This window comes from Dromaius novaehollandiae, chromosome 4, assembly GCF_036370855.1.
Source record: "Dromaius novaehollandiae isolate bDroNov1 chromosome 4, bDroNov1.hap1, whole genome shotgun sequence".
NCBI lineage: Eukaryota > Metazoa > Chordata > Aves > Casuariiformes > Dromaiidae > Dromaius > Dromaius novaehollandiae.
This window is the reverse complement of record NC_088101.1, coordinates 41,993,917-42,017,101: the sequence shown is the minus strand read 5'-3', so window position 1 is coordinate 42,017,101 and position 23,185 is coordinate 41,993,917. Positions and strand designations below refer to the sequence as shown.

The 23,185-nt window shown below is 38.6% G+C and overlaps 1 protein-coding gene across 1 annotated transcript in view; it reads right to left on the bottom strand.

Moving 5' to 3' along the window:
* Positions 1 to 22,885, bottom strand: part of GLRB (glycine receptor beta) — a 55,605-nt gene extending 32,720 nt beyond the window's left edge. The window contains exons 1-4 of the mRNA XM_064510887.1: positions 22,842 to 22,885; positions 20,809 to 20,962; positions 8,750 to 8,856; positions 6,101 to 6,168 (exon numbers count right to left, since the gene is read on the bottom strand). Of these exons, the coding sequence (XP_064366957.1) occupies positions 6,101 to 6,168; positions 8,750 to 8,856; positions 20,809 to 20,930 (297 nt within the window). The 5' untranslated portion in view covers positions 20,931 to 20,962; positions 22,842 to 22,885. The remainder of the gene's footprint in view (positions 1 to 6,100; positions 6,169 to 8,749; positions 8,857 to 20,808; positions 20,963 to 22,841) is intronic.
* Positions 22,886 to 23,185: the final 300 nt, after the last annotated feature.

The following is a 23,185-nucleotide window of genomic DNA, read 5'->3' as shown; positions in this document are numbered from 1 at the left end:
AACTATCTGTGAGTGAAAGTTCTTGATATATTTTTGATTTGTGAATTTATTCACTATAACAATCTAATTTTATAAAAGATGTGTATTGTACAAATTAATGTCTTGTTGCACATTTTTCTGTTGAAAACAGAACTTACATTGTAAGTACTCTTCCAAGTGCTGTATTTACTAGAATGTATATATGTCCAATCCAAAGCAAGTGCCATGTTGAGATACTCATGCTAACTCCAACAGGAAGGCATTCACTGGGTTAGGACCTCATGCAGATTAATTTGCCCTACTGATTGATGCTGTTAATTGGAACACAGTGCCCACTTTCTCAGGTCCAGTAAACCAGCCAGATCAGCACAGGTACTTCTGTACCACACTGCACTCTGTAATGTAGCCATTTTCCCCATTGCATTGTAAAAAAGCAGCAGAATTATCCAGAGAGAACTGAAGCTTTATTTATTAGTATGTGTAGTTCTGAGGGAATTGTGACTTTTTGACAGTCTGCTTTTGAAAAAATACATGGAGTCTGATTTTTATTTATATGAAGACCTAAACTATTATAAAGTGACTTTATACTGGAAAGATTTTATAAAGAACCTTCAGAATATGGGGGAGTTCAGTTCGTTATCTCAGAATGGATCTTTTCAATTATATGTATATAATTGAATATTTACTTTGTATTGCTGAAATTCCCATTCAATATGGTCTCAGTGAAAACAACTATTTTAAACTATATGAGATAAATACTCATTGTATTTATATATTGCTCATGCTCACACACATTCAACTCTTCATTACACTAAAATTAATCTCCCTATAAACAACTGCATTACTCTAATTTTAACAAAATAAAATGCTTTCTCAAAGTCACAGGCAAAAGATAAGCAGTATGCAACATTTGCCTTCAGCTTACTCATTCAGAAGATGTTTAAATCACTGAAAAGAAGAATGCACTGCCAAAATAAGAATTGGAAATAAGATCAGATGGGCACAGTTTTATTTCCTTCCTTGCTTTACTACAAAGTCAATTCTTAAATATACCAAACAATGGGATGCAGTCAGATTTTAAGAACTTGATCTGGCTCCCATTTAAGTGAATGGAAGAAAAATCCCATTAACTTAAAATAGGTAGGTTCAGACCTACCTAAATGACTAGGAACTATTGGCCTCCCTCTCCACGCCATCACCATTTGAGGCAGTACAGAAAATGGCAAAGGAAACAAAAATGTCATGACACAAAACTTTGCCTAGCCTAAACAATGAAGTATAGAGGGGCTTCTTTTTAGCAGAGTATAAAATACTGCAGCATCTGGCAACACTACAGGCCCTGATCTGACAGCATTTCTGGTAAAAAATCTAATTTGAGAGAAGTTTGCAACCAGTTATCTCAAATTTGGGCAATGAAGTTTAAGATTCAGTATATGCCCTGTAATTAGGCTCAGTGTGGCCTGAAGAAGTGGTCTGCATGAGGCACATTGTCTTCCTCCTACATATTTGATAAACATGCTTTGAATGAGCAGCATTTTCTAATAAAAAGAAAGTCAATTATTAAAAAGCCTGAAACTAGGGGGAAAAAAGTGCTGCTCATCAGCATTGGAACCAGGAGGAACTAGTAGGTAAAAAGAACCACAGAAGTATTCATTCCACGGGGCTTTGTTTTTCCATGAAATTCCAACAGAAGGTAAGTGGTTTTCAGGCAGGTTGAAAGGGGAGGCATTCTAGGAAACATTTGAAATGCAACCTGCTAAACAGCGGGCATGTGGCCAAAAAAACTCCTCAGGCCAGAAGTGAGCATAGCCAATACTTTTCTCCCCGCAAACTGGAGCACACTGTATATCATGAAAGGCCACTTCTACACGAACTATGATGACACAGAAAAAGGAAAGGTAATAGCACTGTCTTTTAATCAATTAGAAAAGGACATTTTTAAGATTAAAAGAAGAAAACTGAATTTTATTTTAAACACATGAATATTAAAAAGACTTTTTGTGCAAAGCTTTAAAGCAAAGGTAAATGAGGAAGTGGTGTTTTGCCATTTTAGTCAGTAGGATTGCACTGTGACTACAAAACCCGAATATAGTCTCTGCAGACACAGGGTCAGATCATTATCCTAAGCAAGTGGGCTAATGAGCTAGAAGAAAACAAGTTACAGGAGTTCAGAGAAAGGGAGCTTACTGGAAGGTAGCACCTGTGGTATAAGCTTTCCTCTGTTTTATCTGTACAAATTTTTATTCTTTCTGTAGTTAACTGATTTTTTGTTTAGCCTTTCCAGGTAACTTGTCCAGTATATGTGTGAAACTGTGGCAACTCTCCCAAATACTCAAAAACATACCACGAAGTCCACATTTTCCATACACATAGCAAACATGTTTGCCCTTTAGTTTCTTCAGAAGGGTTTGATTAAAGCAATCCAGGATTCTGGGCACAGGAAATATGCCATGCCTCCACCAATCTTGCTTCAAACCTGTCTGTGTTTTTCTATAATGAAAACCCCTTTTCTCTTACAACTAAGTAGACTCTCCCTCAGTGGGAAGCAATCTCCACTCTTTTTTGTGGATGATGAGCCAACTGCATAGCTATGAACACAACTGTCATGGGACCAAAAGGACAGGAAGCAAAAGATTATTTGATTGTCACTGCAGAAGGAGCAGAACAGGGAACTGGACATTAAGTCATAATAGCATTTCCTCTGTCCTTGGCCAGGCAGGGTTGGCAGCAGAGATCAGATCTCCATCAACAGGGTATATTTGTCTGAATAGACAGACTCTGTGCCTCTCTGATACTGACAAACCAATCTTACATGCAGCCTTGTGTCCAGTGGGGACAGGCTTCCAGGGTCCTTGTCTCAGCAAAACATTTTCCTGCCTTCCTTGCTTTCAGGCTACCAACACTTTTCTTCTTTATTCTAACCCTGAATGAGTAGCGTGCCTTCCTCAACACCCACCTCAGCCTCCCACTCCATCTCTGGTTTGACATTTTGGCTCCCTGCTTTAATCTCACGATGTTTTGAGCTGAAACAGACTGTGCAACCTGTCCAAACACAGAGTCTTTAGTAGTATGAACCATTCTGGACACTTCTGAGAATTCCTATGATCAAACCCAGATGATGGAGATACATTATTATTACATGGGGTAAAGCAAGGAAATATAAAGTCCAGAAAACACACCAGTGCTTTTGCCAAAGACCAGTTGCATCAAACCGTTCTTCAACAGATTTTCTCCTAAGAGCTCCAAAGAGCTCCAATCTGGAACTATTACATACGTTTAAAGATGCTTTTAAGGTTTTCTAATACATGCTATCTATGAATCAATGATTTTGGGGATTTTTGGCCTGGCTAAAGTTGGTGTAAAGATGCTATAAACGGTTAACCTCCTTTGCAGGTTCAGCCCTGCCTGCTAAATTCTGTAGGATTCCTAAAATATGTGAGGAATGATCAGAACCAGACACCATCATGATGAACCAGGTGCCTTGTGAGATTCTGTTGACTAGCTAGAAATTAAACATTAGACATTAAACCCCTGCCCAGAGCTGGCTATTTTGGAGAGGGGTCTTAGAAGGTGAGGTCCAGGACATCTCAGATCTTGATGAAGATATTTCCTTTTGCACCCCTCTTAATATTCTCCAGAGCAAAAAAAGGAAATCTATGTGCCTAATGGCTTTTTCTTACTGACATTCCACCCAGTAGTTTGCTGGGCCTTCCATCACCTGACTTTCAATCACCTGGCACCCAGGGAAAAAATATAGTATCTGTTATTTTTCCCTTCCTTCTATCACCCAAGACAAGAATCTTGACATGGAACAGGGCGTGTTTTTAGCATTGCCAAACAGGATGCTTTACCTCCACATGTTTACCTAAATGCTACATTTTGCAAAAAGCTACAAATTTAGCTATTTCAGTCAGCCTACAGAGGTTATGGCAGAGCCAAGAATCACCAGGATACATCATCCACTGAATACCTAGAAATGTATTATTTCATACCTTTTGGTATCAGTAATCATATCAGTCCAACCAGTTTAGTAGCTTCTGATAATTTTAGAGATACAGTCAAGAAATCAATATTCCTCACAAGTCAAAACCAACACCTGACACAGTAGAGATACAGACAGTTACTCTCTTCTGCAAATCTGAGGAACCTTCTGCAGCAAGTTGTGTGCAAATGTTTCTCCTTTCTGAACCCAGGAAGTAAACCAACTTTCTTGATCTTATGTCATCTCATTAGTCCTTCTATATCCCTGTAATAAATTCCCTCCCAGAGCTGGTGCCTGAGAGATCCAGCAAACAATTTTCCTGTGATGCTGGAGGAACAAGGTGTTTCCTAGATTAAGAGACTTGCTTCTACTGTTCAGTGCATTTTCTAGATCATCCCAAGAAAAGTACCAGACTACTCCCTACAGAGCAGCAATTCTTGTATGTCCACAGGACCTTGTGCCCACTGGAGCAGGAAGGGTTTCCCAAGTGATATATGTAAGATAAAACATGGCATTCTTTTCTCAGTGCTTCATGTGATACCTGAAGGGAACCAAAGAGCAATCCAAACTTCACATAAATATGCTTATATATCATGGTGATGGGCTGGACATAAAAATCTAAAAAAAGGATAAATTCCAGTGAGGAAGGTGCCCCAGTTTCTGAAATACGAAGGAGATTTTGACCTATTTTACAGAACATCTCAGTAAACTTGTAGGCAACCAGATCAGGAACTCACAGGGAGGCTTACATGCACTGCTGCAGAGAGCATACTTAATTCTTTTTTTTTTGGTGGCACACCCATTACATCCATGTTTTGTTACTTTTGGATTTGGGTGAATTGGAAAAAAGCCTCTGCAAAAGTCACTCTTTAAAGCATGCAATAAATTTCAGAAACTTGAAAGGGCCATCTGGCCTAATATACCTGCCATCTTAGACACTTATCTCACTCCTACTTTCCTGCTCTTCCTCCCTGCCCCGTTTTAAACTTCAGTTCCTTTTTTATTTTCAGGAAATAAATCTTGGGATATCTTCAGCATACTTACATTCTTTGTTTTAATGTCATCTCCCTCTAATGTCATTAGTTGACTTATCATTTGCAATCAGATCTAAATCCTTTATTCACTCCTAGTTAAACAAACAGAAATTTCTGGCCAACCTCCTCAAAAGCTGTTACAGCCATTGCTATAGCCACAGCTAAAGCTATTTCTAAATTGTATGATCAGGGAGTACCTCAGAACTCCCAAGTTCAAGTGCTTGCCCTGGCTTTGGCTTTCTACATACTGGCAAGACATGGTGCACTCTTCTCTTTTACACGAAAGAAAAACCCAGGTCAGGTCAGGAAATCTTCAACAATATAATTTTTTGCAATATTTTTGTCAGTATTTATCAGAAAGAAAACTGCAAAAAAATCTTTAAGGCTCAAAATATTGGAAATAGCTTTGCTGAAATGACTTTTTATTTTGAAATTAATTGTATTTCATATAAAAAAGTCAAAATTGTAATGAGGATTACTTGGTGTTATTAACATTTTGAAATATTTTGACTGAGCTGGAAAAATATTTTTTAGAGACTTTAATCCTCAGTTCATCTTCTCTCACATTGGTAAATAAACAGGAGTAAGAGTACACACTGATACTTTAGCCCTTTACTCCTTTTCCTTCTATTCCTCCATGATCTACTCCTATCCTCATATATGTATAAAACATAGAAGGCCTATGCTTCAGCCTTCTTTATGTATGTTCTTTTCTGTTTCATCTACAATCCAAGTATTTTCTGTAATAATATACCAAGCAACCTACATATTAGCTCTCATGAAGATCAATTAATTCATACAACCAAATATGATTTTCCCCTGAACTAAATATCTTATGCAAAGGACTGTATTTCATGCTTAGAAATCACAGATTTGCCTTCATGTACATCAGATTCTAAATGCTATAACAATCTGTGGACAAAAAGATAGTAAAGCAGATTAACAGGCCTATGGCGGAAAGCCTATCAGTAAGCCTATTAACTCAATTCTCAATCTGTACAATCAAAACAATCATTTATACTTTATAGTTCACAATCCTCAGCCTGAAGTTTGACTTAATACGAAAATCTGCATGTGTGCTAAATTCATTTAATTTCAGTCTTACCATGGTTGTCTCTTGAATTGACCCAAAGCTGTTAATGAAGATGTTGACTGCAACATCAACAGGAATTCCTTAAAAAAAAAAAAAAATTCTTGTGAACTGCGCAATCCAATAAAGGTAAGTTATCCTTCATTTGAGGCTCCTTTACACTAGTATCACAATGTGAAATGTTTTTTTATGTAATTCAGACTCAAACAACTTTATCTTCTCACATGGATATAGACCTGTTGTTCTCGAAAGGTGAGGTTTAATCTGTTCACATTGAAAGTCAAAGGAAATTATGAAAATTCTTTTCATCCTAGTGATAACAGAAAAACTCCTCAGTCCAGAGCACTAAGCTTAAAGCATGTCACAGATCATAAATTTGAATCATTTGCAAATTCCATGATTTTCTATTATCACAGGATTCACAATCTAGTGAACCCAATTAGTTTTGCATACTATACAATGTAAAGAAGCAATTTGCTTTCCTAGTGGCAGACACTTTTTACCCTCAAAGTCATGATGATGACCTATCATTCTAAATTACCTGTTTATGAGTTATGATTATATATTTACTTATAAGAACATACTTCTTTGTGCAAATCAGGTACACAAATGCACAAGTATTCATACAGGCAGATAAAAATTGTTTCATGCATCTTTCACAGCTACCTAGCCCTTGACGCAAGACAAGAGAGTTGCAAAGCTGCTCCATTTTACAATGATTAACAATTGGCCAAGAAATATTCTGGAAGCCAGCAACTGTGAAGATGGACTGGATTTTTTCCTCTTTTGCACAGCCAGGGTTCCTGTAGTTGAAAAGGGATTGTGTGACAGCTGCTACATCCTCCCTGTGTCACCCTGCGGGAACTGATTGGCAGTCATTTAATCTGGTGTTAACAGAGAGTTACCGTGAAGAGGGAAGTGGCCTGATGGTCGTGAGAACTAATTTATTTAGTAGCTATATGTTGACAGTGTCAGTGTGCACACTATGTGCATGTATCTGATCTCACTTACGCTGCTGCTAGTACTTAATTCAGTGGAATTCTTCCTATTTTTAGCAATAAAAGAGATATAAGAATATAACAAGAATATACTGACTCAGTAAACAAATACATTATAAAGTGATATATGCCTAATCTAATGGTTTACTTGTCTACATACAATATTTCAGTATACATTTAATGCATAAATTCAAACTCAGGTAAGCTTTCTTGCAAGCTTTCTTGCTTTACCAAAAAATCACTAAGATAAAATTTCACTTTATTCAGTTAAATCAATTTGCATTTTTAAATCAGATCAGGTAACAAATGTGGCTTTTGCTAATGTAATAAGCATAATACTTTGTTTAGTGCCTGATGCCTGCGACAGAGCACCCTCCACAGCAATACTAGATAAGGGTGCTCTGTCCCTACCAGATTTAAATAAGATGTGTAATCCAAGAAAATCAGTCATGCGTGAGGAACGTTTTAACATGGGTAAATCACTTGTCAGAAAATGTTCTTTTCCTTCCACCTTCCTATGAGTTAAGATTACACGTTCTTCCTCCCTTTTCCTTCCATCTTGATTTTTACCAGACCGCCAGCAGGGATATCAGAAATATAAAAATATCTGCAGTATGCCTTCTGATTATATGCTTATCTTTTTTTGAAGAACAGGTAGAATGAGGGTTGGACATGTATCCTTTGTGACAATGCCTGGTGCTGTAAACATACAAATATTCTTCTACAGAGAATGAGAAAATAGTAGGAACCTTCCTGAGAACTGACTTTAATACATTTATAACAGTTGGTTAAATAGAACACTGGAAAATGGTCTCTTCAAAAGCACAATGAAGATTACAGGTTTCCAAATTTCTCATATTATTGATATGCATGTTATAATAATACATCTCCTAATGTACATATAATTAAATTTAACTTTTAAAACAAAAGAAGTGACTTAGATAAACTGCAGTGTATATATACAGGTAATAAAATTGTCTATGTCTTTCACCAGCAAGGAAATAATCTAATTCTGGGAAAGTATAACTTGCAGCTGTATGAGTTGTTAGAGGTTTTGCAGTGAATGTATATTCCAATCTTTTCTGTATATGTAAGTAAATCACATTTACCTAAATGTGAGATTCTCTTGTTTTAAAAAACACAAAATATACTTAAATTCATAACCTATTTTAAATCCCAAGATGTCAGCTGCATTAGTAACACATCTTTGAAGTAATTAATTTCTGTATGATTTCAAAATATTGATACTGAAGATCCCAAATTTTATAAAGTCATCTTAAAGGACCTCTGTAGAGAAGTTTAGTGTTTTAAGATACTCTAAAGCAAAGATAATACTAAAGCCTAACTTAAAAGTATGTATTAAAAGATATTTTAAAGACTTATTCTATAAAATCTAATTCTACTTTTTAAATATATTTTTATAAAAATATTATAATAATAATGACAACAACCTTAAAGCATCAGGCACTAACATGATCACAAAATCCTAATATACTATCTTTCAGCTAAAAAGGGTAAATATCTCCTGCAGTTTGACACTATTTTGGGAAATTGTTATTCTTTTTTAGAAATATATGTTGCAAATATTATCTATAGCTGCATTTTCCGTGTTTGAAAAGAGCAGAAGTTAAATTCCAAAGATAAAAGTCTGAAATATCTGACAAACCTTTGAAGTTTGGTCTTATCCTGGGGTCATAACTGAGCAATAGCCTATTCAAGATGTTGCTGGTAGAATTAACAGGTACTCTTGCAAGGTCCTCAGCAGACTGCTGGCTGTAAAAATAAGTCCATTAGTTACTATTAAGACAGAAAGAACTGTGTGCTTAAACTTCAGTCATTTTAAAGGCATGCCATAAATGTCATTTTATAAGCAAGGGAGGTTTACTATTTTCAGTGCCATAGTGTACGCTCTCCCTTTACTAGAGACATTTTAGGATTTTTCAAGAAACCATAGCCAATGTGAATCTAACTGTAAAACCGAGAAAGTGAATAAACTGAAATCGCTAATTGTTCCCTTCCCTCATAATATAAATATCCAGAAGGACATGATTTCTTCACTAGCAGAAAACAGCCACCTGAACTATTTTTAGTGACCATCAGATTAGGAACATAAGTAAACTGACAAGCACTTCTTAGGTGCCAAAACATGCAGAGGCTTTTGGCAGTCTCTTGCTTTCATGCGCCAGTGCCAGCTATTTCACAAAGAGCTAGAGCCATTGCATAATCTCATTGTCATGTACTAATAAAAGCTTTGCTATGGAAAAGGAGGCCTCTGACTCCTTCGATTTTGCAGGGGAATTGCAAACGTTTCTGTTTACCTTGCTGTTACTGTTTAGGGTGTTAAATTAAAAGAATCACTAAAATTAAAAAGTCAACCTGTGACAGGCAAATGTACCTACAAGAGTAACATGAAACCAAGTGTAACATGAAGCAAGATGAAGGGTGTGCCAGTCCCTACCGCACATACTCTGAACACGTAGCAGGCTGATAATGTCATGTAAATGAATTTATGTCATCTGTAGAACCTGTTCAGTGATGATTTCCACTTTTGTATCCTGTCTCATAATCACCTTTCCATCCATTTTATGACTACTCTGAAGATGTTGTGTCATTCTAATTTTATAATCAAGATGCCATTTAAAAATAAGTCAAACACCCTACAGAGATGTAAGTCATTTGCTTCAACACTATTACCGCTAGCAACCAAATGTATGAACACATTTTAAAAAATGATCCAGCTAATTGCCTAAATGTTTTCCATAGCTCAGTATCGGTTGCCATTGCCTGTACTATCCTGCTTCTTTTTTTCATTATTCTTTCCCATATCAATGTCAGCTCGACAGGCTTATGGGTTAGTCTAGGTTAGTCTTTTTAATGTCTTGGCTCCCTGCTAGTTTTCTTCTCACCTTTCAGTCTCCTTCAAGTCCTCTGGGACTTCGGCAGTATTCAAAGATTTATTGGAGATAATATTAACTCTCCAAAATGCTTTGGGCTAGTTTTAAAAAATCTTGGATGAATGTATTAGCCCTACTAATTTTAAGATGTCCAATTTTAGCACCTTTTGTTTAGCAACTTCCTTATGGACTGCTAGAAAATTAATTAATTATTAACTGTCACAATTGTATGATGTCACTATTTCATTGAAAACTGGAGATATGACCAGATCCTAGCCCTTGCAGATCTTTTATGAATCAGCTGATTTTAAAAGGTGAGCTTATTTAATTCAACACACTGGTGAAACAGCAGGAACAATTGGACGGGATCTGCTATAGCTAATATGTTTATAAATTTTTACTAAATGTATTTATTGAGGTTTAAATAGTCCATTAACAAAACTAACATTTTGTTAGTTTTAATAACAAATATTAGCTTCCACTGGGACGTGCTTATTGTAAGAACAATAAGCCGCTTCCAATTTGACATTAGCAGCTGCTACAGGAATATCACAAACCAGCTTTGGACACTCTTTTTGCAGTTACCACTGACTGGACAATAGGAAAATACAAAGTTAAACATTAAGATTATCTTCCATTTTGTGGCAAGAACAAGACAGCAATATATACTCTGTACCACAGTATTATACCTGATACTGAAAGTTTCGTGGCATTGCTGAGTACTAGGCTTCCTTCTAAGTCACAGATCTTAACACCTAGGTACAACTTAGGTGCCTACTGGAATATTTATAAAAGGCGAGTCTTCTTAGCACAAGCAATAGGATTTCTTGCTAAATCACAAATGCCTAGTATTAATGAAAACATCAAAACTAAACCACAAAAAAACTAACAAACCCACCTAATGCTCATGTTTTAAATTTCTGTTACAGACTATATAAAGAAGTTCATTAAATAGTGATGATGGTAATCTGAAACATGTAAGATAACATGGACACATAAATTAAGTACAGATGCTTTCAAAGTGCAAGAAGGAGAAGAGAAAAAGAGAATCCGAGAAATTAAGAGGGAACATCAAACAGCAAGCAAAAGCCAAATACAGTTTACATTCTGACAGGTTTATCTGTCTCTTCAAGTAAGAGGAATAAGGCTGTACTTCTGTGAGATGAGAGTTGCCCTGCAGATGTACGTTAATACAAATACCTGTTTAGGCTGTTTATTCATAGATCATCCAAGAAACAGGCAAAGGAGAACTACTGCCCTGAGAAGACTGATGGGATGAAGAAAGGATTTCTGCTAAAGAGCACCCTGATCACATTTTCAGCAAGTTGTTGAGCAGTGTTTTGAAGTTATACTGGTGTCATGTGCACACATTTATCCTCATTTATATAAGAACCAAGTGAAATGCAACAGTATCAGCTGTTTCATGTTGGGAGTAGAAGCACACAGAGTCAGTAATCTTTATCTTGTAAAGGTGACTTTGAATGAAGTGGTTGGAACAGCTACTGGAAAAAAGCTCTGCTGAATATCATTTATACTTTCACTACAGCCTTTCACAGTATGCCATCTTTAAATTACCACCACTGAGTAGGATGCATACTATTAAACATGTTCTACAGGTCTGGATCTCCTTGAGAAAACCTAACTGATCAAAACACATAAATTTTCATCTGTAAGTTAATAAATCGTATGTGGAGCTTCTGGCAAGCTGAGAAGTTAAGCCACTCTCAGAGTCACAGTTTAGCAGAGTGACTTAACTAAACACTGAACAGGATGGGTTAGGTGCTTGAAAAACCAGGCTGAGGCAATACATGCCACTGAGGTATTTATCTAAAGCAGCTACCCCTGCTTAATCATCTGTCTGGAATGGTAAGCTTTGAATCAAGCATAGGCATAGGTGTAGACTGCATTATAGGAAAAGAATTTGAATTAAGCTGTTTCTTCCTGAAAGACGCAGTACTTCTGTTTTATAAAGGCTGTCTGATTCCCTGGTAACAATGCTGACACTAACTGAAAGTTACGGTTGCCACCTTTACCTAAACAACCTAGAATTTTCACGCTTGTGAAAAGCTGATAACTAAATTAAGATTTCTCTTAAATTTCCACCGGCTGCAGCGTGTGTTGCAATTTTAATATGTTTATTTCAACTTGTGTGGAATGTTTGCGTAGCTGCTAGAAAGCATTAGGAAATGGATGTGTAGCAACATTCTTCACAGTAATTTATGAGTACTAATTAAGATAAAGTGAATCTCAAACAAAGGGTAATGCAACAAAAAGCTCACAGTTGCTTTTAAAGGGAATTTAAAAGTAAGTAATAGTAAAGCTAGAAATTGCCTTAGTAAGAATTTTGCCTGAATAACAATTTTGAATAAACAAAGCATGTTTCTTCTTTTTCTTCATAAAAGCATGCGATAAGAAGGCATAATTATAAAACCCTCAATAACTGTCATAACAATCCTACCATTTTTATTATGGACATCTGAACTAATTATAAGCCTAAATATTTTGTCATACAGTTTGTTTGAAGAAATCATGTTCTAACTTTTACTGTTTGCAGTCTACTAGCAGCATTCCTTCAACTGTTGACTTTGATGGAGTGAATAAAAACATTATTTCTAATTTTGCCTTTCTGCAGTACATCTGGGCTCATATGCGTACTCTTGTACCTGACTCGTAGCATCTTTGAGTTAACTATCAAAATCCTTGGGTCATAGCAGAGGGGAAGTAGAAAACCTACCAAAAATAAAAATGTAAAGCATTCTTATTTGGACAATGCTACATTGTGATTATGGGGGCCAAAGCCTTGTGTAAAGTGGGAGAGCTACTGCAGAAATGATTTAAAAGTATGAAGTCTGACATAAGAAGCAGTGTTCACAAAAGCCAGAAGGAAGACAGAGCACGTTAGTCTACAAGGATGATGTCTTGGTGGAATATGACTGGCCTCTCTCCAGTCTTTGGGAAGTTACTTTTAGTATTGCTGATGAACCTAAGAATGAATTTAAATACTGTATTTCATAGGATATGTGGTATGATGTGCATCTCGTCTTTCTTCCATACGCAGCTGTATACATTTGACCACAGACTTTGGAGAACATGATTAACATTTTAAATTGATGACAACGGAGAATTATCTTGATAATTCATTGATCAAAATCCAGAAGTTTAAATCAGCAGATATACATGCTTAAAGGAAACATATATTACTCTTGGTTTGAAATATATATAGTGTCCTCACATTTGTGTTAAGCAAAAGTGTAAGAGTCATTTTATCTCTTTATTTTGGGTTATCACTAGATTCAGTCTCCTAGACACCACTGAATTACAAGAAGTCCTTATCACAGGCAACGCTATGTAAGGGTAATGATTGGAGAAAGGAATATAAATGTTCTGCACAAGCGGGAACAAGATACTTTGCTGTTCTTGTTTTAATTCATTACTTATTGCCCTGATCCCCTTTTCAAGATCCCATTACATAAAGAATCTTTCATTTTAGAAGGGAACATGAATATACTTTTTACTTGTGGCAGGATTATCAGGAAAAAAATAGGCATGTCACAGTGACATGCCATCTTACAATACACTGTGGTCCAGATAACGATGTAGCATACATATTCTACTGTCAGCTTTTGCTTAGAGCTCATAGCCTGGATGATCCTGTACCAAGTTTCGCTTTTGCATAGTTCTAAATTAGTGTCTGATAAAAATATATATTCCAACTCACACTGTTCAGTTATTTCCAAGACAATTTCATATATAATGCTAAAACAACAGATTTTAGTACAGTTTATCTAATCTGTGTGATAGAAATCGACATTTTAGTCATATAACATGGCAGGATATATCTGAGAATGATAAAAATAAGTGTTGGGAAATGCAGTATCTGCCGTCTCACCATATATTGTAAGTACGATATACCTGATATAAACTATCAGTGTTCTCAGTTACAGACATCTGATTTTCTGAGTGTATATCTCAAAGTATAAAACCAGATTAATACAAATCAAAGAGAAATCATACAATTCCTCTGAGTGACCTCTGTGACTACTAGTATGCTTAATATCTACAATTTCAAACTGTACAAGGTGACATGTCTATTACTAGGGAGAATAATAATGATGATCAAAAGCAAAATGCTATCACTCAAATTACACTAAAACTCATGGAACTCTGAATAAATGTCTGTGAGTGCTCACAAATGCAGTTGACAACTAAATACCTAAGATTAGACATGTAACTTTGGTACCCAAACTTGGAGGTAATGCAGTGTGGTGAACAGAGAGAAAGGTTCCTTCATGGTATGATTTGAAGAAGAAACCCACCTTGGGTACCCCGAATTGCAGTCCGAATCTCATCTTTCACTTCTTAATGTAGAAAGATCAATGAGAATAGTGTCCTAGTGTGGGCATGTAAGCAAGCTTCCAGAAGCTATCCTGAACCGCTCGCTTAAGTGTCACTCCTTCTGATCTTGCATATCACAGCCTAAGCTCAGCCTCAGTTTCACTTTCAACATCTGCAGGATTGGGCACTCCAAGGAGTATCTGTGTGGTGTTCTGAAGTGCCTTGTTATCGTTCCTTAAGCCTGAGAAAAACAAGCTGATTCATCTACCCGACACAGAGATTACAGTCCCAAAATCAGTAGAACCAGGTTAGCGTGGTGTTTCATCCAACCTAACTAGTACTGCCTATAGCAAACTAACAGTGCTTGCATTTCTAAAATTAGGACGTATGCTATAAGCTTAGAGATCTCTGCGTCCAAGCGAAGAGACCATCCAAGTGATTTTTGCGCATAAACTGGCATTCTGGTTTGCTCTGATATTGCATGCAGACATGAAACATGATCAGCATCTACATGTTTAAGCAGATTACATATATTTTAAAATAATTTGCCTACATTTGTCCCTTCATCACAACCTTTTTTCCAAACAGGTAAGTACTCAGACAGATAATACAGGGATCTTTGTAAGAGTACCAGCTTGGTTAGAAAGTACAAGTGGGGGTACGTTTTATAAAACTTGTCTTTCAAAGATCTTCTTGGTGGATCTGAGAGCAGAATTTAGACCTATGGTTTTCCTTATGGTTTAGTGGATGTAATTTTACCTGTAGATCCAAGTTTTGCTCAGTCCGGAGGCTGTACATGAAATATAGGTCTAGAGTCTGTAACTCTTCCTCACAGTCATATTGTCTCCTCACTACACTGTTCAGAATGGAGTAAACATTACTGCAAGAGACCCAGACTACCACATTTAATTATTGTTTTACAAGAGAACTTAAGTATTGCTTATACAGCTTTATCTTTTTACTCCTCAGCATGTTTATCCACTCTGAATACAAATTCCAAAACCTACTGGAATGTGGTCCTATCTGTCTGAGATCATTGCTTTCCATGAGAGCTACATGGTACAAAACAATTAAACCATTGACCAATTGCTGTTACTGTGGGACAAAAGAATTTTTATAGGAACCATATCTGGACTCTGCAATTTACTTATCTTCCGAATGACTGTGAAATTTAACTGCCTCCACAACTAAATTCAGGTTTTTGTTTCAACTTCATGCTGTCTTCTCAACCCATTCATCATACCTACAAATGAAAATGTTCACAAACTATCAACTATGCCTTCTACAAGACTGGAATGAATACAGAGGTGGTTCCACTTCCCAACCATTTACATTTTGGAGATGAACGCATACTACAGATAGAGAGGCCACGTGCTCCCAAACACTTGGTAAGAAAAATAATTCCTTGTCCACAGGAAGGTGTTCAGACCCAAGACACACTTTGAACTTCTACTTTAGTCTTTACGGAAAGAGCATGTCAGAAGCTAGCAGTTAACCATGGGAAATTTTAGGACAGTCTTTCATAGAATTCTATAAGTTAACAAATTAAAGGGTTTTTTTCCCCCCAAGTTCCACTGTCCTCTGTTGTGTTTTAGAAAAAGCTGCTTATTGAACCTTGGCATCTGTGACCTTTCTAAGCTTCTGCCCTGGCAGATGGCACAAACCATGTTTTCTGGAGGGCTTAGAGGGCCATTTCACAGTTTCTGAAGTAGCTGATATGCTTTATTGAATACAAGCCAAAAGGCAAATTGTACTTCTGCTTTGTGTGCAAAAAAGTCTCTATAAAAATCATGCAGTATTTATTTAATCATCTACATGGATAAAATGTACCTTATATGAAAAGCTTATATGAAAAAATGCATAAAGGTGAGAAGGTATGCCATTTTAAAAGCAGAGTCTTAAGATTAAGACACTGGAACGTGATTCAGTGATTGAGGTTATACTCAGCATTGCATTAGCATTAGACTCTCTGTGGGATCTTCAGCAATTAACAGTGTATGAGTGAACAGCTGAGTTGTATTATAACTATAGTTAGCAGGGATAACAGTTGTGATTGTGAGCACAGTAGTAACTGATTTTGTTAGCTGCTATTTGACCCTCTCACATAACAAAACTTCCCTTTTCTTCTAATTTGTCTAGAGATCTTGCAAATATTTTTGAGGAAAGACACTATAGGCTACCAAGGATCTTGGCAGCAGCTGGAACACTATCATAAAAACCAGAAGTATTTCTTATGACATAAGATAAGGAAAAGCATTTTTCAGCAGTGCTCTTAGAAAAAGTTATAGTTGAGTGTCTAACATGTTTACCAAAAGCAGGTATTATAAGGAATTATGAAGAATTTATTCTAGGAAAAACAGTAGCATTAGACAAACTTTGTTTTGACCACATCTTCTACCCCAAACATACCAATCTATGTAGTTTTAAGCTCAACACTCACAGTGTACTTACCACCATGACTAAAATGGGGTAGTTTTTTGAACTTACACTGCCACTGGGCCACTTTTACAAAATAATGCCAGTACTGGAAGGCAGGTAATTACACACCTATTCAAAAAGTTGTCTGTGCCTGGGATAATTGTTTAAAGTAAATATTCACCTTTGTCTGATAAAAGCTGCCTGAAACATTCACATAGGTCACACTTGTGCTTAATCTACATGACAGAGTCCTTTTAAGAGTTCTAATACTTAGAAACAATTGTCTGTTTCATATTCTTTTCCAGACCTGAGACCTTTACCAAACTTTTACTGGTAACAGCAATGTCACTTCACTGCTCATATTTTCCATTCCTTCATGACTGGTAAATTACAGCAGAAATGCCACAACATGTATTGACCTCCAACTGGAAAATAACAGAGGCAACAGGGCTTATGGACAGTCTGTGATTGAGAACCAGATCAAGCCACTAAATACATCTGTATCTATATCAAAACCATCTGTAATCAGTATAGTGAATTTCAAAATCAAGTTTTTAAAGAGAAGGCAGTAATCCCTAAAATTTTTTTGAGGAGGCTGATTTATTTTTTGGTCCATGGAGACAAAGGCAAGAATTCTGTTGCCGTAAAGGTTTATATTTTATCACACTATGCATCTGTGGCAACCAGCTTCTCAGATTTATGCAGCAGAACTCCCTATTACTGCCTATAGGGCCAATATATCAATTTGTTTGTTAATCAATAAACACTCAAGAATCAGACACTAGTATAAACATTTTATGTTTCATTTGGAAAGCCTGGGGTACAAAGAAAGCAGATTTAAATTTACTATGTGCAATCTTACATCTATCTATGTAAGCATTAAACCAGAATAATAACAAATGATTAAGTATCAGCTTCATGAATACCCTCAATAAAAAAAAAAATTGGTTGTTGGGTTGGTTGGAAAAAACCTGTTTCAGAAACAAATGAAAACAGTATGGCCAATCCAGCCACTACCACAAAATACACATAGAAATACAGGGTTATGAATAATCACAACTAACAGTTTTTCTCTATGAAACAAAACAGAATTTTCCTAATTGTAGGAAAGCAAACATCTGTTTATGAGACAATAACAAACTCTTTATGAGGGTTCTAATCAGCTTGTTTTCAGCTTATTCCAGTAGTAGTTAATTTCATGCCAGAGGGGCAAGTTTGGCTAAAAGCTTGTATTCTGGATATGCATAAAAGTAAACATTCAGGTACGCTTAGTTTTCATACAGACAAATCCAAGCTAAAGTCTGAAAACCAAACCAGTCTTACAACCATCCATTCCATAGTGTCAAACTATCTGTATACATTTTCTCCAACCAAGGAAGCCATGCAGTAATATCAGATTCAAAGCTTTCCTGGTAAATCAGCTGCATACATTTGAATTTCATTATAAAGTTTGTAAAGAGAAATCTGTTCCTTATATAATTCCCACTTTGTTTGTTTGTTTCTTGAAGGGGCAGATTTTAGCTTTACACATTTTATAAGGAAACAAAAGGCAATAATTTGTGACAATAAAGCTTTGAATTTTATTGCACTAGTAACTAGTGTAATGTAAAGGTAGATTAACATTTCAACTTATAAACATGATTTCATTAGGTATTTGTAGCATTCAGCTTATAATTGATGTAAAACGCTACCTACTGTCTTCAAAAAAGATACAATCTATTCTTTTAAAAGATGTCATTTGCATACTAGTAAAATTCTCTTTCAACCACTTCCTTTGAGACCAATTTTGGACAGCCCTTATATTGTCATTTAATTCTCACTCCACTAAGCTGCATTTTGGTTTGTTGCTGAGGAAAGATTTCTTACATTTTTCACAGGAAAAAAACATTAAGAGTAGAAAGCCTTTCCTACAATGTACAGTGGCATCAGATAAAGAAGTTTTGTGAATCTATAGTGCACTTTAAAGATTCTAAAACCAAAAGGGAATGCTGTGAGTTTTTTGTTGGATTGTATGTTTTTTTTTAATCTAGGACTGTACAAGCAGTCTGCAATACTCTCAGTTTCAATTTTCACAGGTGTGTTAGTTCAACAAATATATGCATTTTATAGGATTTAGTAACTGTCAGCAACCGGTTTATGCTCATGATTAGAAGTCTGTCATTTCCCATCAGCAGCCTGAGCAAAGAAAGCATTAGGCAATTTCTGTGCAAGATACAACTCACTTTCACTGTTCATTCGCACCACAGTCTTCTAGATGCCGGCCACAAAAATAGCTATCCTGCAACTCCACTATTACTGATTGTCTCTCAAGCTGTGAATTTCAGCCAAGTAAGATATAATTTGTTCACTATTCAAAAATAAATCTGATAGGCCATAATGCTATGGTAATTATTTATAACTGAAAACACTGCAAACATCAAACAAATACTGGATTCTGCTAATATTTCTGCAGATAGCTTCAACTGGCTGCAATTTAAAATATCACCTAGAGAATTATCGCATTTATTTAATGCTTTTCAAGTATAGTGGTGACAAATAACATCATATCCAATGGTCTTAAAATTAACTGGTACAAATGGGTAGGTATCAGGAACAGAGGACTAGGAAATACTGCACTTAGGAAGGAAAAAAAAAAGCTCATCAAGATGAAATGACATTAATGTTTTGAATTCTGATTAAGATCAAGTCAAGAACAGGGGAAAATGCTGACTACCTGGATGGGAACATGGAAGACCTGGATTTTGTTCCCAGTTGGGTGACTTTGGGTAACTCACTTTCTAAGTACTCAGTGTCTATTCTGTCCTGGGAATCATGACACTTTTTTCCTTGTTAGAAATCCTTAGGATAGCTCAGAAAGAAAGCTTCATGCATAAGTCTGCTTACCTATTCTAAGCAGACAGAACGGATATGGGACATTTCAGATGAATTACTACCACATTTAAGACTTGTATCCTAAGGTTTTCAAATCCAAAGATAAATATCATTCTTTGGGGTTGATACAAAAAAAGACCAAAAACGTTCACCCCCAGTAGAAAATTTCTAAAAATTTTGGTTTATAAATCACTGTCACTATTTAAAAAGAGTCGGAACTTTAAAAAGTATCATTTAAACGTTGCTTGAATATGGTTATTCTGCTTTTTTTTTCTATTCCTTGGAAAAAGTCAACTAATGCCAAATAGCTGGTCTCATCTTACAGTCCTTACATTTTGTGGTTAAAAAAGAAATGTTTTAAATGTGTCTAAACCATTTTATCATTTAAGGCATAGTGCTTTTCTATGCTTATTGTCAACTCATTACATTCCATCAATCTTTTTCCTGGGTATTTACACCATAACACTAAAAAGATGACCAAGGCTGGCCATAAAAATGATAACAAATAAAACTTTTGCATCATCCTTTGGATTACAACATAAAATATGGTGGACATCAGTGAGAGGAAATCTTTTCAACGTAAACACATCATAGGTGTCCTGAATATGTTCCCTATTCAGTTGGGCAATCAGAGGTTGTAATTTCTGTATTTTTACAGAGAGATTGTTCCATAAGGGAATGTTTTATGGCAACTATCAATCCACCTCTATACAAGTTATAGTACTATAAATTATCAATGGAAGATGCTGAAGACATTAGTTGAAGATGTAATAAGAATAGGAGTAGGACAAGTTCTCTCTCTTACGGAACTAAGCTAACCAGAAACTGAATTTCAGTATCAGAGCTGTGGATCTTCTCTGTTTTACTGGTATACTTGTAGTAAGATGCTAGAGATACCATTATAAGGCCACTCTATTATGTCCATAAAAATAGCAAGATACTGGGTTGGAATCACTGATGGTAATTTTTAACTGTTTACTATTGCTTAGATTTTCCTTTTCATGAAAACAAAAGACCTGCTGCAGAATAAACATGCTCATCAACCAAACTTGCAGACATGACACTGGTCAAACCCCCTTCCTCTCATTCCCACCCCCAAAAATTGTTCTTTCAGTGGAAAGCATCACATTCCACTTCAATTGTCATGTAATCCCCATGGCTAAAATATGGCAAGATCACGAAAACATAAAAGAAACAAGGAACATACGATGGGCATAGGTACTGCTTCTTTTTTCCCTTTCCTTTCTTTGAAGATTTCTCTTTGGAACAGACTTCTTCAACCCATAAGGAGAACAAGACAAAAAAGAAGGCCACTAGTAAGAACTTCATCTTGGGGATTAAGCTTCAGAGAAACCTTCCGTCTATGGCAAAACAAAAGAAAGAGGTTTATGTTAGCAGGGCTAAATAAGACAAATGGGAAGACATAAATGCAAAAAGTAAGCAAAAGTTTTACTTTTGTACAATGGCCATAAAAAAATGATCTTTATTATCTTGGGAAAGTCAGCTTCTTGAGGTATAAATCTGATAGGGAACCAATTTGGGCATTTTTCAGTGAGTTAAGTAACTGCTCGATGTGAAGAGAATTACAGTGAGGAATGGATATACGTGCAAGTTTGCCTCAGCACGTTTAAGAAATAAATGTGATGTCCTTCACCTATGTACCGAACTCAAATCCTCAGAAACTTGGAAATAGAATTCCTCACCAAAAATATCATACATCACACTACATTTAATATGGTTAAATGTGACCAGCCAGTCACACAACAAGGCCTAATAAGGCCATCTAACTGTCATCTAACTGCAGGCCCTCTGTGACCTCTGTTCACCCAGGTAATACCAATAATTTCAATGTTAATTATGAGAAAGGGTTGCATATTTAATTTCAGGTACAGAATTTGAACCTGAATGACTATTTTGCAAGATACCATATGTATTCTAGACACTACAGCCAGTAGTAAAAGAGAACTGCAAAGATGACTAAACACAACCTGGAAAGCTATGCTTGGTAGCATCATATTTAGTTCAATATTTTAACTTCTCATAGGCAAAAGCACTTATTCCAAAGGCCACAAGCTAAGTCTGCGTTAATTCTCAGATCACCCCGCGTGCTCGTAGTCGCAGCTCTGTGACACTCCGGACATTTTTTGTTTTCCATTCCACAGATATTCCCCTGCTCCTGCTTTCCTGGGCCAGCAGAAACATTCCACAGATACCCCAGCACCAGCTGCATTTTATTTTATTTATTATTTATTTTTTAAGGAGCAGTAGCTTCCCCTCTGACTCTCTCCTCACCGTCCTGGAAGCACCAGGGCATTTATATCCCGCCGGAGAGCACGGCCAAGAGGCCCCGGCCGCCCGCAGCCGGCGCCCCCGCGGCTTCCCGCCAAGCCCGGCACGCGCCCCTCCCCCGCCGCGGCGGGTAACGGTCGCCGCCGCGGCAGGTAACGGTCGCCGCCGCGCGCGGGCAGCCCGCCCGCCCCTACCGCTCTCCCCGGCCACCCGGCCACAACCAGCCCCGCCGGCGCCCCTCGCCTCCCTCCGGCGGAGCCCCGGGACCGCGGGGGGCAAGGGGGTCTGGGCACCTCCGAGCCCGGCAACAGGTCCCCTTGCGCCTCCCCCCAGCACGGCGAAGGCCCTCCAGCCCCCCGTCCCCCCCGCCCGGGGCCGCGGCGTCTCCGGCCCCCGCGAGGCGCAGCCCGGCCCCCAGCGTCCCCACCGCGCCGCGGGGAGCGCAGGGCGCGGAGGTAAGAAGGGCGGCGGGGGAGCCCCCGCTTCTCCCCTCAGCGGCGAGACAGGCCCTGCCCCTCGGCAGCGGCCCCGCCGCCCTCCGCAGGGGGAAGGCCGGGCGCCTCCCGCCCCGCCGCGGCCCGGCACGGCCCGGCGCGGCCGCCGCCGCCGGCGCGCGGCGCTGGCCGAGGTGCTGATGGGGCCTGGCGATGGCACCGCGCGGCACGGGGCCCGGGGTCGGGAGGCACGAAGGCAGCCCCTTCCTCGCCGCCGCCCCCCGCCCGCCGTGCCCCGGTGGGGGCTCAGGCCCCGCGCATGCACCCGCTGACCCGCCACGGCCCGCTCCGCCGCTGCCCAGCGCTCACCGCCGGGCGCGCCCGCGCAGCGCCGGGGCGGCGCGCAGCAGGCTGCCGCGGCTAGGGCCGGCGGCGGCCGGGGAGCCGCGGTCGGGCCATGGGCGCGGGGAGAGAGCGGCTCCCCCGGCGGCCGCCGCGGCAGCAGAGCGAGCCCTACCTCCGACGGCGCCCTCCGCGGCCAGTGAGCATGTGCGGCGGCGCGGCGCGCTCCCAGTGAGCATGTCCCGGCCGCCCGCACATGGGCACTGGGCGAGCGGCGCCTCGCCCGCGGCGGCGCCGGGCCCCAGCGCCGGGCGGGCGGGCGGCGGGGGCGCCGTCGGCGGGCAGCGCTCTCGCAGCGCGGCACCTGGTCGGCGGGAGCGCGGCGCTTCAGCCGGGGACACCTGGGATGGGAGGGGGGCACCAGCGTTCAGCTTCGGAAGGGAGGGGAAAGAAACAGAACTGGCAAGAGCACCAAAATATTCGTGGAGAGAGGCTGAGCAGAAGGGGAGGAAGGCAGGG